The following is a 15,456-nucleotide window of genomic DNA, read 5'->3' on the forward strand; positions in this document are numbered from 1 at the left end:
GGCAGCAGCGGCAGAGTACGCACCATCTGTAGCTGGTGTGGCAAACGACACTCGAAAACCACAGACTATAAAATAATTAAGGAAACTGCATGGGAAAACTCTTTGAATTGTCAGTGTTGCGAGAAACAACTACTCCGAGAGCTATATGCCCCTACCGGCATTGAATTATACAGATATTTACGCTCCCGCATACAATTTCCTTGTCGTGACGATACGATGAAGAACAGCTGGGTCGGTTGTCGCACCTATGACACACTGATGAGGACCAATAAGTCCGAAACCGGTCTGTGCCTGGTGGGTTAAACTGACAAACGATCCTAGCTGTTGCACTAGATGTTGTGAGTATAATTCAGTGCCGGTAGGGGCATATAGCTCTCGTAGTAGTTGTTTCTCGCAACACTGACAAATTAAAAAAGATATTTTTGTCAGCTCGAAAAGGAGCAACATTTGATAATATCCGCTTCGTTCTGTTTTCACCTCAGAAATCCTCTTCCCATAGGGCACAGTTGGGAGTCTGCACGACAGATCGAGCCATTTGCGCTTCCGCGTACAATCAATTAGTGTAATCTTTAATTCTACTGTCTCATAGATGTCGCTGCACCGTAACGGCGGTAAATTTAAATGTAATAAAATACACAAGAATAAAATACAGGGTGTTAGAAGTTTGACTGCCATAATTTTAAAGACTTATAGGATACATTAAAACAAACAAAAAAATCTTACGTGACATGGGTCCTAAACTCACCCATTTTCGAGAAAAAAATTATCAAAATCTCCAACTTGGTGTACAAAAGTTGGATTAATTAAGGAATATTGACATAACTGCGTGCCTAGAATACCATCAAATACAATGTTTGTCACTTTTTTTGAACTTCTTTATGGTCAATTCTAAAGAATAATTAGCATTGTAATAAATTTAAAATTTGATAAAATTCATATCGAGCAATGTGACAAAGGCGCGGCGGATAACAAGAGGTACTAAGTGTCCAGCAATACACAATTCAGTTGGTATCTGGAATTGGACCGTGTCAGAGTGTTTTTTGCGTACCACTATTTCCTTTTCTTGAGGCGTTTTCCAGCGAGTGTGAGAAAATTGGATTCGAAGGTGTCGTGCGTGCATTGAAAGTGGTGGTGGACATTTTGAGCATATGTTGTACTTTGTTTTGTGCTTGTACGTATAAAAAAAACTAAATTTTGCTTTTTGGTAAGTACCTAAATTATTTTTAATAAGTATGATTATTTGGACGACGTGAATCTTTGGGTACTTTAATTACATATTTTTCAAATACATAATTCGATTAAAAGTTAAGTACCTGTTGTAAGAGATTCATAATTATTAAAATTCCATCTAAAATTTAAGCTCCGTACTACAAAATCGATACATTATATTTTATTTATTTAAAAACTGGAAAACAATTGTCTTGAAATTTACTAAATGTTTCACAATAATAGTTGTTTACATTTTTTCCGTAGGACAAGTCTGCCGTGTGCACACGTCGTGTGCATCAGCAGGTTAAACGCTGTTGTCACGTTCTGATGAAACTCCCCAATATTAATACTCACTGTTTTTTGAAAACTGTTAATCTTACGCCCCTGTAATATACGACTTTATTGTTCATTTATGATTACTCTATCTCATGCTGAAGTAGTGGCAGTCAAACGTCTTACACCCGGTATATTTCATAAATAATAAAACGGCTGCTAACGGTTCAAGTAGATTAACAGCTGTTTTGTGAGCCATTACATGACTTATGAATAAAACTCGGGGTTTTCATGGCTAGTCATAGGCGTGTTCGTCGTAAACAAATAGACAGGTAGGTATAAATAAAAATAAATAAATTTGAGTACTTTATCAGCAAAAGGTCGTTTTTTACTCATTGGCGCGTTCGACATTATTAGAATATTAAAACACGTATACATGAAGCAAACGCGGAGTCAATAACTGCCGTTATTACTGGTTTCGTACGGTGCACTTAGCGAAAGGCAGACGCAACAGCTATGATCATCCGACTGAGTCCCGAGCTCTACTTATAAGCCAATCAATAGAGCCTTAAATCAATGATTTTGTGACAAAAATACTAGCAGCAAACGGATTGTGCCATCATGTAAAAGTCTGTAGATATATGCTTATATGTTTCTTACTCCAATTTACCATTAATTAATAATTTATAAAATTATTAATTATTATTAAATTTTATGCAAAAAAAACGAAGAGGGAAAATATTTATATTTTTCATTTTACGAGAAAAAGACATTCTTGATTAAAATTTTTATTTGTCTTTAAAAAGCGGTTGGCACCGAGAACTTTCATCTTGCATGTACAGGGTGATCAGAAAATCGGTAAATATAGAAATCATTAAAGAATAAACTGTCTTTGTTTTTAACAATACAGAAATATGTTATTAAGGAAAGTTGCTTAGACTTGAAATTTATATTATAATTTTAATTCGTGTACGAATCGGCCTACTTTGATAGAAACGGACAGTAAAACGTTTTTATTGTTCATTTTACGAGAAAAAGGCATTCTTGATTGAAATTTTTGCTAATCTTTAGACATTTTAAAGATATTTTAAAGACGAGCAAAAATTTTAAGAACACCATTTTCTCGTAAAATGAACAAAAAAAAAACGTTTTACTGTCCGTTTCTATCAAAGTAGGCCGATTTATACACGAATTGAAATTATAATATAAATTTCAATTCTAAGCAACTTTCGTTAATAACATGTTTCTGTATTGTTAAAAACAAAGGCAGTTCATTCTTTAACGATGTTTATATTTACCGATTTCCTGATTACCCTGTACATGCAAGGAGAACGTTCTTAAAATGAAATTAAAAATATTTTCTCTCTTTTCCACTCTAACCGCGGACATACCGTATAAATTCATTGTTATGAATACGAAAATATTTAAGTGTCATAAAAATGTACAGGGAGACTTATTATTATTTTTTTGTAAAAACCATTAAAAACTGCAAATTTTAAAGAATTATTTACCTGCGTTTATGTAAAATATTATATTTCCCATTTGCTAAATTTGTACTTTTGACCACTTTGTACTGTACATTTAATAAATATTTTTGTTTAGCAGAATCTAAATAATGAACCGAAATAATTTTATTTGAAAAACCCGAAGTGTTGGGATCAAAATGACGGTGGCACCCCTTGACATGGCAATAATTTTTTCCAGTGGCCTGCCATAATTTTTTAAGAAAATGCAATCAGCATACTTTATATTTAAGCAAGTTCAATTTAATTTTTGCAAGGTTTCAACATTAAATATTTTCATAAAAAATTATACTCGGGGAAAAACACTATTTTTGACATGTCGAAGCGTAACATCCTGTATATTTCTTGTTGTCTTGGAAGAAAACATTTTTTTTTATCAATAACTATTTTAATTTCTCCTTAATATTAATTATAATTACATACATATATTAACGAAAACAATGTTTGTACAAAGCTCTTAACCATTACTAGATGTAATACTAAACTTGATAAAACCAAAACTATACAAAACAAAAAAAAAAAAAGGAAGTGTAAAAACTATAAAAATAAAATGGACATTTATCGACTGTGAGTGATCAAGTTCTCCCTAGAGAATGTACTACTACAGAATACACCGAGAAGGTACGGGTGAAATAATGTCAGGTGCCACTTCAGGGGGGCAAGTCACGACATCCTTCAAATGTCACTTTTTTTTTATATCTCAAACTTTTTTGAAGCTGAAGAGAAAACATCAAATCAATCAAAAGCAGGAAGCATATCGAGTGAAATTATTTTCACAGGGGTGCTACGAGAACGTTCTTTTTTAAATTTTCTAATCGGAATGGGATTACTAAATTTTGCATTAACAAAAATTGGTTATGACAGCCAGCCAACATACAGGGTGTTCCAATTAAATCTTCCCACCTGGAAAATAGACGGGAAGTTTTAATCGAAACTTTCCATCCAAATAAAATAGGTGGGAAGTTTTAATTGAAACTTCCCGCCTGAAAAATAGGTGGGAAGTTTTAATTGCAACTACCCACCTGGAAAATAGGAGGGAAGTTTTAATTGGAGCACCCTGTATAGCACTACATTACTCCATACTTTTGTCACTGCCATTTTGAGAGGTGAAAACTGAATTGGAGTGGAATAATCCCCGATTTGCAATAAAAAATTTATAGAAACATAAACTGCATTTTGAGCATACGTAAATAATACAAAATTGCCCTTTGAGGATGGTTTTTCCAGGAATTTTTAATTTCAATTTAAAGCACAGTAATCTGATTAAAATCGTAGCAAGTATATACAATTTTTCCCACACAATATACGCGTACTGCCAAATGTTGAAAAATTTTATAATATGGCCCAAACTCCAAAAAAGTCCCCCCATATAAAATTACCCACATTTCTAGACCTATAGCAACCCCGTTATTATAATTCATACAAAGTACTCACAATCCAATCATATTGTCTAGTGATAAGGCCCCACTTTCATTTTCTTGGGCCTCCTGGGTTGTACGGACCCCTCGGTGTCCGACGTGTCGGATTCAGTTTCATTAAAAGTGGAATCTTTGAGGTCGGCGTCCATGCCGCCAAACGACCCTGTAACTTTAGCTTTTTCTAATGTACGTACTAAAAAGGAAACGATTTTTAGCATACAGCCGCATTCATTTTGAATGGGGCAAAATTAGGTGCTTACTTTGAGCTTCGAGCAGGCTATTTTGTCTCTTCAGATCCTCGATATCCTGCTGGTGCGAGTTATTCTTTTTCCTCATAAAGAGAATATACTCGGCTGCTTTCTTCAGGATCTGCGCTCGACTCGCCTGCAATGAGAGAACTACAATTGCTCGTTTACCTGAACAAATACCAACACTTCGACGGGTTGTTAACTCGGACAAGACATACCACTTTTTCACCATTAAGGGCGGGCACAGAATCTCTTAGACTGCTGAAACTGTCCTTTATGTGATCTCGACGTTTCCTCTCCAAAGCGTTGTGGTGGGCCCTTTTTTCTGCCTGTGAAATGTCATGAATTAATTTTATGTAACACAAATTTAAGCGATTCAAAAGATAATACATTATTATACATTTGCTATGCTATATGTATGGTATTAAAAAACTATCGTCCATTAGTTTTAAACGCTAATAACATTTATTAGTAAACAGAGTAATTATAAACAGACCAAATAGAAAGTAGTACACATGTAAACAGAGTACAGTATTTTGCAAGCACTTGTCTAAATCACGTTTTCGCGTTACGCAAACTTCTTACCTGCGAATAATATTGACTTCCGGAAGTTTGTCTAGGTAAGGCCTGTCGTGAATCCGAATCGTCACCATCCTGAAGAATTTTGTTTATATATTGATCGCGAAAATATAAAACCCTCAAACACTTACGTCGCTTTCCACATCGATATCTCGATCATCATCGCTCATCTTAGGGCCTCCAAATATAGCGTACTCTAAAATCTAGTGTTTTAGAGATAAATAATCATCTACCTGCCAAAACACACTTCTTACAACAACCCACAACCACAACACCAGCAGCCACGCCACAGTCGAAAAATGTAAAGACTAACGTGATTCTCAAGCACGAGTGTACGGACATGCGTGTTTCTGACGGATACCTGTCCCGAAATCTACAGCTGTGAACAAACTATAAGCGTTGTTATCTCTTTGTTTAGTTTGTACAATTTCCGTTATCCATTTGTCGACATATCTGTACACATACCTCTGTAATTTTTAACACAAATTCACGATATTTGTTTACATGGACCAATTCTTTTCTTAGAGTTATATTCCCAGAAAATATAAAGTTATATGTCGGCGCTTATTATAAGCAAAATTAAAAATAGTCAACAGTCCTGCCAACCCAGACTACTGTCACAAAACGTCACATCACAACTTGTCAATTATGTGACACGTGTTTACATTTTTAGCACGGCACGTGATATGTTTTACTTTGGTAGGAACGATTTTTATTTTAGAAATTGTGTACATTTTGACGACATATCGATATGGTATCTTGTCGAATAGATAGATATGTTTTTATTTTGAAAAATTCTGATAATAGGTATTTATATAAGTTTAGAGGAATAACAAAAAAATTATGAAAATTTGCAAAAAATTAGTGCTCATCGCAAAACGGTACTATATGCAATATACGCAACTGGGGTTGCTGAACACGCTGGGATAATCGTTTTTTTTTGGAGTTAACGACAAATACAGTTAAATTTTTTAGGAACTGTGACTGCGCCATCTATGCAATAAGAGTTCAATTAATTTAAGAAGTGAATATGTGGCTGTTACAGTTACCTACCTCCTAAAGAATTTTTACGCAGTTTAGTGTAGTTACTGAACGACGGATGGTGGAATAAAAATTTGGAACCGTTTAGTGCAGTTTGATTGGTCAATCAACACAAGTGAGCGTTCCACTTCATTGAACACTGAACTAATAATTGATAGGAATTATTGTGTATCTATTAGCATTAAAATTTTTAAAAAATTATAGAAGCTGTAATGGTCGGTTTTTGTGCAAGTTCTTCTAAAGCGAAAAGAAACCGAAAATCTCGAAAATTTGAGGATTTAGAGAGGAACTGAATGTAGTATCAGATTTGTCAAGGCCGTTATTGTCTACCGGATTTTTTCAGAATCTTAAAACTTTTGTAGAAAATCGATGAAAATTGTTAAAAAATTAGAGTGCTCATTGAAAGGCGATTTTGAGAAAATATTGTTGTACAAGTAAAAAAATAGCGACTATGTTCCAGAAAATTTTTATTAATTTTTATGCAGTTAAGTACGCAATGGTGTATTTTATGTTGCCTAGCCAACAAAAATTAAAAATGAAAAGTGATTGCAGTAAAATTTAAGCAACCAAGTATACATAAGCATGTATTGTATATTGCCTGACGAACAAAAATGTAAATGGAAGGAAAAATTCGAAAATCTCAAGAACTGGAGGAGCTAGAGAGGAACTAGCAGTTTTGAATTGGGAAGAGCTGTTATAGTTCACCGTAATTTTTTCAGATTTTTCTGAGCTCTAAAATTATTTGAGAAAATCAGTGGATGGTAAATTTAAAAAAAATTAAAGTGCCTTTCTAGCGGCGGGTCCGTATGCTTCTGGAGTCGTTAAACATGCCGTGATGGTGGGATTTTGCACAAGTACTTCCTTCGAGAAAAAAATCGAAAACTCGTAAACCGAAGGAGCTAGAAAGGAAGTGAATGTAGGATGAATGCAATATTGGATTGGAATTCGAGACAAATAAAAATAAAAATTGAATCGAATTATTTATTTCTAAAAAAGAACCTTTTTTAAATACATTTTCACTATAATTCATAACATAGTCAACATTTTATTGACTCGGAGACACACATCACAAATACAACACACAACATATTATTTGATAAATATTTAATTAATTCTTGGCTTCTTCTCGGGGGGCGGCTTAATCTTCTCCTGTTTGATCTCAGGTTTGCTCTCCTTAATTTCAGAAGCACCGCCGTCAGTTTCGTTTTTAACAGGCGCTACCGGAGCGATTTTAGGTTGAGGCGGTGTCGGTAGAGGGAACTTTTTAATCAGTTCGCCCAGCAACATATCTACCCGCTGCCTCTGGAAAAGCGAACTGGGTTCTTCCCTCGGTTTCTCCTCTTTCTTCACCTTATCTACGCTGGGTCTCTGCGACTTAAAGTCCCACGAGTAACCCTTGCTCGGATGGTATCTCGCGAAACTGGACGCCTCTTCGAACGACGACTGGAGGTGGTGCACGGCCGACAACTGAAATAAATGCGGATAAAAGTGGGGCTAGGACAGTGTTTATAGTTTTATTTACCAGTCTGGAGTTCAAAACATTGGCCAGATCAGGCGCCTGATACACCACACCAGCTATGATGTAATAATCTGCGAGAACGGTAGCTTGTTGCGGGCTATGCCGATGTTGTTTCCTAATAACGTACAATATCGGTTCCTGGACATGAAGTAAAACGTATTCTAACCCAGTCATGTTTCTAAAAATTTTATACGATACAATCGTGGTAAAAATTAGTAAGTACCTTACTGTAGTTGATCTGGATTGAGCCTTTGCATTTTAACGATTTCATTGTTGCAAGTTCTATCGAAGAATGGATTTGAGACTTGTGAGAAGTAGTCCATAACGTTGCTCGTGTTTAATATAGGAATCCAAGTCGAATCGTGCCAAGACAGACTTAGAGGATTATCTGGGATTCCTGGGGCAGTCATTCCCAGTCTTCCCGGCAACATTTTTCCTACCTAAATTGCCTCCGTAAACAACAAATTCAAACGACAGTATAATGTTTTCAGGTTAAGTAATACGTTTTGAGGTTAGTTTCTTCGACCAGTAGTTATTTTTAATACATATGAAAATTCATCACGCGTTTCCTAAAACAAAAGATACAAAAGGCCAATTCAATAAAGGAGTATTATTTTCTGCTACTTCTGAACAATTTTTAAACATTTCATTTTAGAGGTGAGTTTCCTACCTGCTCTACTTAGATTTCTGGAAATTTTCAAGTTTCAAATCCAATTGATGTAACTTTTCAAATTACTATTTCGTTATATTAAAAAATTATATTTTTGTATACATTAAGGAAATCTTTTTGTATAATTAATATGTTTTGTTTAGATTTTGTCGAATTATAGTAATTATACAAGGCAACCATTCATACACAAAGTAGTATTTTGTGTTGCATACATTTTAACGTGTGCAATCCTTTGTGGCGGCAATTTTTGTTTTTTATTCACGAAAATAAGCAACCAAGAAATTTATTTTTATTTTATTATTTATTTGTTCGATTTATAGGCAACGAGAAACCAGAAATGTCATAATTTGAATATAGTGAATGTGATTTGTGTAGCACAAATCTCTGTCTGTATTTTATTAACACCATTTTGTTATTTTTATTTTATATTGCAACCTATGTCTCAGATTTCTGCAGCTCTTTCAGATATTTTAACATACATTACAATTCCACCTTAAAATCTTTTTTTATAGACACTTCTTGTGAACGAAAAATGATATTACGGCACTAAATATATTTTAAGCTTGCTACTACTCTCCAAAATGTAAATAAAACTCCATTTACACTTCCTTTGAGGCGGTGTGGAAATATTGCCACAAAAAGATGAAAATAAAATAATTAATAATTTTTAAAATCTTTTTCTCTCTAAATTTTGTAGATGAGCCTTTCGGTTTTACCGCTGCACAAACATCCTGAATATCTAACGGACTGCTGTCGATTGATAAACGACGAGTGGAAAAGGAGCGACACAGCACGCATGCACAGCTTACAAGCTTCTTGCGATCGCCTACCTACCTCATTAGTATTACTGGAGAATAAAACGGTAGTCGGACATCTGAAACTTACCTCGATACCCAGCATAAGGAAGGCTTGTTTCCTGGAATCGGTGGTTATAGATCGGAAATTGAGGGGAAAAGGATACGGGACTGTTTTAATGAGAAAAGCCGAGGAATACTGCAAAGACTTTCTAAGTTTAGACACTATTTATTTATCAACAAAAGGACAGGAACCTTTCTACAGTAAATTGGGCTACACCGAATGTCTACCTATATCTATATATGGAAGTTACATACCTAACAGTACAGCACCTCGACAAAAAACCGAAACCGATAAAAGTTCCGTCGTTCAAAACGCCCCACCTCCACCGCCCTTGCCGGTCACCAAAACGACGACGGCTAATAACAGTACAAAAACTTTCATGAAGAAACAAATATAGTAAACCGATTTCTGAGCTGTTCTGTGACAAATGCGAGAAGTTAACGCCATAAACAAACTTTTTGTGCATTACATACGATAGTTTTTCTACAATCGACCTGCAATGTTGTAATTATGTACAGAATTTAGTTCCATGTAAACCTGTACAGATAAAGCAAATTCATTTGAGCCATGCGGGTAGGATGCGCAGTGGCAAAGTAGTGGTGCGGGGAAGGGATCCCACTTGTGCAGAGCTTTTCGTTGATTGATTTGTGTACTTCAGGGCTCAAGTGAAATTTGTCCAGCTCTATTTGAAATTTGAGGTTGTACTATCATAGTAATTAAGCGCATTTATACTGATAACATTAAATAAATATCTTTCACTGTCAACGAATTTGTTTTCTTCCGTATTCTATTGTCGTTTGTGTGCATTCTAAAATGTGTGATAGTGATGAAGGTTGATATGTCTAATAACCTTCTTGAAACGTTGAACGTTCGGAAAAAGCTATGTTAGATTTGTCGCCAAACAAAAAAAAAAGTATAAAATTTATAATATATTTATATTACGAGTAAAAGAAATTGGAAGTGTTTTTTATGTTTCTAATGCAACAAGCATTGTAGTACGGGGTCTTCATAAATGATTACAAGCAGGCCCAGTCTGGCCAGGTCGGGTAGTCGGCAAAATCCGACTTATTTTGGAAGATAGGCCCCCCAAACGACTAACGAGGGCGCCAAAAGTATAAGAATTTTTTTTGAAAATTCTTGAGATAGCCACCGTAAATTGAAAAGAAAAAAGAAGAATGTAAAAATAAAAATTGAATCTTTTGTAGAAATGAGATTTAAAAAAACATAAAAATAACACAAATTTTATTATTTTGCCCTATACCTCTATAAACAGTGGTGTACCTACAGGAAAGAAAGAGAGAAATAAATATATATTCCAAACCGTAAGCCCTTTAAACTAATAACTTCTTTATCTATAAGCCGTAGGCCTGGAGGAAAAACGAGAGAATTCGAAATTTAAAGCTTTCTTTAAGCCAAAAAAAGATTCCGTGTGTAGTGCCTATAAGAATACAGATCCCGATAAGAGAACAGAAAAAATAATGATTATAATAATTATAATTCAAAGAAAATCGCGGTTCGAAATCTGAAATACATTGATAAAGAATTGTCGAAAAATGATAAATCTCTAATAACAGCTTGCTTTGATTTGCAGAAGGTGTTAGTAACGCCCAAGTCAGAAGTCAGCGATTTTTATTATAAAAGTAAAATTGCAACATACAACTTTAAAATTTATGATTTAGGCAGCAATCAAGGCTATTCCTATGTATGGCATGAGCAAATATCGAAGAGAGAACCGGATGAAATTGGAAGTTGTTTATGGATCTTTTTAAAAAGTGTTAAAGAAAATGGCATACGAAAGGTTATTCTTTATTCCGATAATTGCGGTGGTCAAAACGGTAATTGTTTTTTCTTGGCGATGTTTGCTTATGCATTAATGACTTTGGATATGGAAATAATACACCGTTTTCTTGAAATTGGCCACACGCAGAATGAAAATGACCGCATGCTGTGATTAAAGTTGCAAAAAAACGTCACTCTGATCAGTGGATTAGTTTAATAAAAATGGCTAAAGTTACTGCCCCACAGTACAAAGTAAAAGAAATGTCTCAAGGAGATTTTGTAACTTAAACCAATGGTAAAGAAACAAAACTGGAAAAAAGATATTACTGGCTGTAAAAACCAGTAAAATCAGAGAAATCCACTGCAATCCAGTCTCCCAATAAAGTATCTTTTATGTATAATTTTGGAGAAAATCATAAAGAACTAGATTTACAAACAAAAAACACAGGCAAACGCGAAGAAAATCAATTTCCAAAATTGTATCAAGGTGTGCTGCCAATTGATGGTAAAAAATTAAGCGGTCTTTTGGGTCTGTGTAAGGCTAACTTGATACCACCGACGTATCATGGATTTTACAACTCCCTTCGGCCCGCTAGTAAGACTGACCACCAGGAAGAAAGTAATATTGACCAAGAAGATGACTGACTCTGAATCGTAATAAATTTTCCTTTTATGTCATTACTGATATTAACAAAAATTTTTTTATCTGAAAATAGAAAATGTTTAATTTTTCTGCATCTTATTAGTGTAGCAAGTTGTTTCTCAATAAAAAACTTTGTCGACGAAAACCGTAGTAACTCATTCAAAATCCATTTTTTCTTATCCTAAACTATTTTATTTTGATCATGAATAATTAATTAGGACCTAAACAATAATTACTTTGTTAAAGAAGAACGATTTTGCTCTTGTAATAAAAAAATAACGAACATTATTATTTTCTCAACTATTCAAATATCTCAGTACAACCAAATTTGATATATGACAGTTTTCCTTGTTAGTGTCGATATGCACTCTAGTAACAGACAAAACCAAATAGGCTCTGATTTTGATTTTTCCCGACGGCCCTTGAAAGAGACAGACCGGGCCTGATTACAAGTCACGTTGACAGTAATTTTGTATGGAACAGTAACTTTATTTCCTTCACGCTGGCAATTAAATTTCAGTAAAATTCAAAATTATTATAACAAGATCAAGATTACATTAAAAGACAACATTCTGTGTCACCAGAAAAGTATAATTATCACATGCTGTTTGCGATTGACGATTTTCAGGTGCGGTTAGTAGTTAGTGTATTTTTATTAATTTTCGAGGCACAACAAATTTTTACCGAAGTTGTAAAAACACTTTTTACCAAAACTTTACAGTACAGAATAACAAAAATTAAAAGTGATAAAGCTGTCACTTTGATACGATTCACAGTGGGCGAAAACCCTGAAAATTCCGTGTGAGGTAGTAAAAGTTATCCAAATCGGGATATTTTTTTAAGTACTCGTCATTATGTCTGCTTTCTTATGCCACTGCAACAATTGTGTTTGTGTTTTAAGATCTCTACTGGCGATACCTTAAATACTCTTATAAACTACAATCAGAAATGTTTCCCAGAAATGATACAACAAAATATGAACATTTAGCGAATATAAAAAATGTAAGGTATAAATTTTAAAACCAGTTAATTGTAAACCTTTCAACAACAAATTCTTGAAATCATAAACCTAAATCCATTAAATCCAAACCCACAAAACCCTGACTTATAAAATCAAAACCCACATATTTTTTCTTTAATTGTTAGTGTTGTGAGAAACAACTATTTCGCCGGCATTGAATTGTGCAACAGCTAGGATCGTTCGTCAGTTTAACCCGCCAGGCACAGACTGGTTTCGGACTTATTAGTCCTCAACAGTGTGTCATAGGTGAGACAACTGACAAACGATCCAGCCGTTATGCGGCCGCATCCTCACGACAAGGAAATACATTGTACACGGAGCGTCAATGGCTCCTAGACCCAGTTTGGTTCCGGTTTTACGATTTATACCTTACTTTTTTTATATTCGCTAAATATTGTTCATATTTTGTGGTATCAAGTATTATAAACATTGTAGTTTAATCTTAAGTTGAGATCTTAAAATATCGCAATTGTGGCAATGACATAAGAAAGTGGAAATAATTACGAGTATTTAAAAAAAAATATCCCCGTCTAGACAACTTTTACTACCTCGCACAGAATTTTGGGCGATTTTGCCCACTGTGCGATTGTAGAAAAACTTTTTTTTTTTTAAATTCAAACCATTCAAGAAGTTTTAACTACTCATTATTTTTTATTTCGCAACCTCAAATTGATATTTAACGTACGTCTAGGTATGTTATCGTAGATAAAAGAAAAATTATTTATTATCTCTAGCATGATATTTTAAAAACAGTAAAATAATTGACATAAACAATCATAATTCATATGTCATTGGACAGTAATACATTCCGTTGGATAATTTACAACAATTTATAGTTTGTGTAATCATCACATAAGATAAAAAAAATTAAAACGAAACAAGCTCGTATGTAGGAGGGGTTTGGGGAGTGACAATATCTCTTCAACGTTTATGAAGAATAAGGCGTCGACTTTTAGTAAACAAAAACGAACAGGCTACGCTATAAAACATAAATGAATTAGAAAAACATATTTCTAAATCAATTTGTTGCGTTTTTTCAATGGGACCGCAACCTTGGAAAAATACAAGTAACGGACGTAGAAAAATTAAAATTTTGTTCTCAGTGTTTAAAATATTTATGCAGTAATCGATATTTTCAACGTAACATTCGCAAATTTAAGACTGATAGAAAAAACTTTTAATAAACGGATAGATTCTTTAAAGCTGCCCAATGCTATCAACACACAAATCCTTTGTTTAAAAACGGACGTTATTTAAAATTAGCATTAAAACCTAAATAAAAACTACTCTTATATAATTTTTGGCAAACATCTTTGATGTGGTCCCTTTATCTAAAATTCTCAAGCACGTAAGTTGTTTTATGAAAATGTGAGGAATAACGAAAACATTAACGTTTGGTGCAAACACCACAAGCTCTTCCGTAGTGTTCCGGTAGTGTCAAAGAATCGACTAAGAACCTTCCCAGGTCGTGTTTCGAAATTACCCTACCTGGAGATGCGTCATACTGGACCTCATACTCGGTACCGGGCTGATCTACAAAAAGCAATATTTTTCTAATTTTAATCATACCTACTAAAAGACACTGTTCACAGAATATCTCTCAACCCTTTCATACGTCTACAAAAAGGACAAACCCTTATAATGATATTACAAAGTGAAATGAATTACATATTACTTATTTGAGAGAACAATTTCATATAAATTACCTGTTATGTGAGGCGGAAACACAGCGATGTATTTTAGTCCAGACTCCTTCAACACATCGTATTCCCTCTGATGATCAGCGGTAACATCCCTAAACATCGGTGGTACTTTTTCCGGCTCGAAAAACAAGAATGCAGATAAGCAAACTGAGACTATCTCAACGTTCAGCTCCTTCATGGCTTTGACGATATTCTTCATTCCTTCACTTAAATCTGTCGTAGGTGTTAAAACAGTTCCCGTACCCAGGACAACTACAACTCCTGTTACCCCCCTTATAGCGTTTAACACATCTTTATACTCCAATACATTGCCCTGTACCACCTCAACGCTGTTTCTGAGATGGTCGGGCAGTTTAGACGGATCTCTCACAAAGGCTCTTACATTTAAACCTGCAAACCACCAAAGTTAGGATATTTTCGGATATTGAGCAAGTTTTGGGTACCTTTTTGAACTGCCGCTTCTACGGTACAAATGCCCGTCATTCCGGTTGATCCAAAAATTAGCACTTTGTCCATTTTGTAATACCAAATATCTGCTACTGACTTACAGAGTTAGGAAATTTTTAAAATTATAATTATTTATTTGATGGATCACAGTGACTGTCAATTTTATTATAACCTCAAAATACTTGTTTGCGTTTATGTTTGCAAATGGAAGTCATTCAAATCTGCCGCCATTCTGCGCATGCTTAAGTTTAAATTCAATTTAAATGGCGGTCATTGTCAATCTTTCAAACAGGAAATTAATTTAATTTTTTAAGTAAGTACATATTAAATAATACAGTAAAATATTATTCTCATTTTTCAAGCGAGACTAAAAAGCAGATTGAAAATTTTGTGTAATCAAATTTTTATAGATCTACAATAATGTCATGGCAAGGCTGACTTGTACAAAAAAATTGACTGCGCGTTTGTCATAGCAACAATAGTTCAGTTGTTATTGTTGTCCAAACAAGGAATATTGTTTTTTGA

At 34.3% G+C, this 15,456-nt stretch overlaps 4 protein-coding genes across 8 annotated transcripts; 1 reads left to right on the forward strand and 3 right to left on the reverse strand.

Moving 5' to 3' along the window:
• Window positions 1-3,397: 3,397 nt before the first annotated feature.
• On the reverse strand, window positions 3,398-5,839 carry LOC108917305 (protein max). 5 transcript variants are annotated; one of them, XM_018723839.2, is made up of 7 exons: window positions 5,716-5,839; window positions 5,382-5,446; window positions 5,257-5,325; window positions 4,890-5,000; window positions 4,684-4,807; window positions 4,440-4,616; window positions 3,398-3,721 (listed from the first exon to the last, which is right to left on the reverse strand). In XM_018723839.2, exons 2-6 carry the CDS (start codon window positions 5,418-5,420, stop codon window positions 4,456-4,458), a joined length of 504 nt encoding a protein of 167 aa, XP_018579355.1. In that variant the 5' UTR covers window positions 5,421-5,446; window positions 5,716-5,839; the 3' UTR covers window positions 3,398-3,721; window positions 4,440-4,455. The 5 variants fall into 5 exon arrangements, with proteins under 5 accessions (XP_018579355.1, XP_018579353.1, XP_018579354.1 ...); XM_018723837.2 differs by having other exon boundaries at window positions 5,382-5,453; XM_018723838.2 differs by lacking the exon at window positions 5,716-5,839 and adding an exon at window positions 5,498-5,559.
• A 1,434-nt stretch (window positions 5,840-7,273) lies between these two features.
• Window positions 7,274-8,578, reverse strand: LOC108917302 (mediator of RNA polymerase II transcription subunit 6). Its single transcript, XM_018723835.2, has 4 exons — window positions 8,481-8,578; window positions 8,039-8,379; window positions 7,814-7,988; window positions 7,274-7,758 (listed from the first exon to the last, which is right to left on the reverse strand). The coding sequence occupies exons 2-4, from the start codon at window positions 8,239-8,241 to the stop codon at window positions 7,396-7,398; spliced, it is 741 nt and encodes a 246-aa protein (XP_018579351.1). The 5' UTR covers window positions 8,242-8,379; window positions 8,481-8,578; the 3' UTR covers window positions 7,274-7,395.
• LOC108917303 (N-acetyltransferase 6) lies at window positions 8,386-11,986 on the forward strand. The gene is made up of 2 exons (XM_018723836.2): window positions 8,386-8,467; window positions 9,178-11,986. Exon 2 carries the CDS (start codon window positions 9,178-9,180, stop codon window positions 9,733-9,735), a length of 558 nt encoding a protein of 185 aa, XP_018579352.1. The 5' UTR covers window positions 8,386-8,467; the 3' UTR covers window positions 9,736-11,986.
• A 2,087-nt stretch (window positions 11,987-14,073) lies between these two features.
• Window positions 14,074-15,116, reverse strand: LOC108917320 (flavin reductase (NADPH)). The gene is made up of 3 exons (XM_018723867.2): window positions 14,928-15,116; window positions 14,488-14,874; window positions 14,074-14,314 (listed from the first exon to the last, which is right to left on the reverse strand). The coding sequence occupies exons 1-3, from the start codon at window positions 14,998-15,000 to the stop codon at window positions 14,169-14,171; spliced, it is 606 nt and encodes a 201-aa protein (XP_018579383.1). The 5' UTR covers window positions 15,001-15,116; the 3' UTR covers window positions 14,074-14,168.
• Window positions 15,117-15,456: the final 340 nt, after the last annotated feature.

The sequence above is a fragment of the Anoplophora glabripennis genome, unplaced genomic scaffold, assembly GCF_000390285.2.
Source record: "Anoplophora glabripennis isolate ALB-LARVAE unplaced genomic scaffold, Agla_2.0 scaffold22, whole genome shotgun sequence".
In the NCBI taxonomy this organism is placed as follows: domain Eukaryota; kingdom Metazoa; phylum Arthropoda; class Insecta; order Coleoptera; family Cerambycidae; genus Anoplophora; species Anoplophora glabripennis.

Excerpts from the sequence above, each read along its gene's own strand:
- LOC108917305 (XM_018723839.2), bottom strand. The coding sequence starts at position 5,420 with ATGAGCGATGATGATCGAGATATCGATGTGGAAAGCGAC. Across the intron at positions 5,001-5,256 it reads GAAGTCAATATTATTCGCAG|GCAGAAAAAAGGGCCCACCA; the intron begins GTAAGAAGTTTG and ends GACATTTCACAG. Across the intron at positions 4,617-4,683 it reads TAGCCTGCTCGAAGCTCAAA|TACGTACATTAGAAAAAGCT; the intron begins GTAAGCACCTAA and ends TTTCCTTTTTAG.
- LOC108917302 (XM_018723835.2), bottom strand. The coding sequence starts at position 8,241 with ATGTTGCCGGGAAGACTGGGAATGACTGCCCCAGGAATCCCAGATAAT. Across the intron at positions 7,989-8,038 it reads CTCAATCCAGATCAACTACA|AAACATGACTGGGTTAGAAT; the intron begins GTAAGGTACTTA and ends TAAAATTTTTAG. Across the intron at positions 7,759-7,813 it reads ATGTTTTGAACTCCAGACTG|TTGTCGGCCGTGCACCACCT; the intron begins GTAAATAAAACT and ends CATTTATTTCAG.
- LOC108917303 (XM_018723836.2), top strand. The coding sequence starts at position 9,178 with ATGAGCCTTTCGGTTTTACCGCTGCACAAACATCCTGAATATCTAACG.
- LOC108917320 (XM_018723867.2), bottom strand. The coding sequence starts at position 15,000 with ATGGACAAAGTGCTAATTTTTGGATCAACCGGAATGACGGGCATTTGT. Across the intron at positions 14,875-14,927 it reads AGAAGCGGCAGTTCAAAAAG|GTTTAAATGTAAGAGCCTTT; the intron begins GTACCCAAAACT and ends GGTGGTTTGCAG. Across the intron at positions 14,315-14,487 it reads GTTTCCGCCTCACATAACAG|ATCAGCCCGGTACCGAGTAT; the intron begins GTAATTTATATG and ends TGCTTTTTGTAG.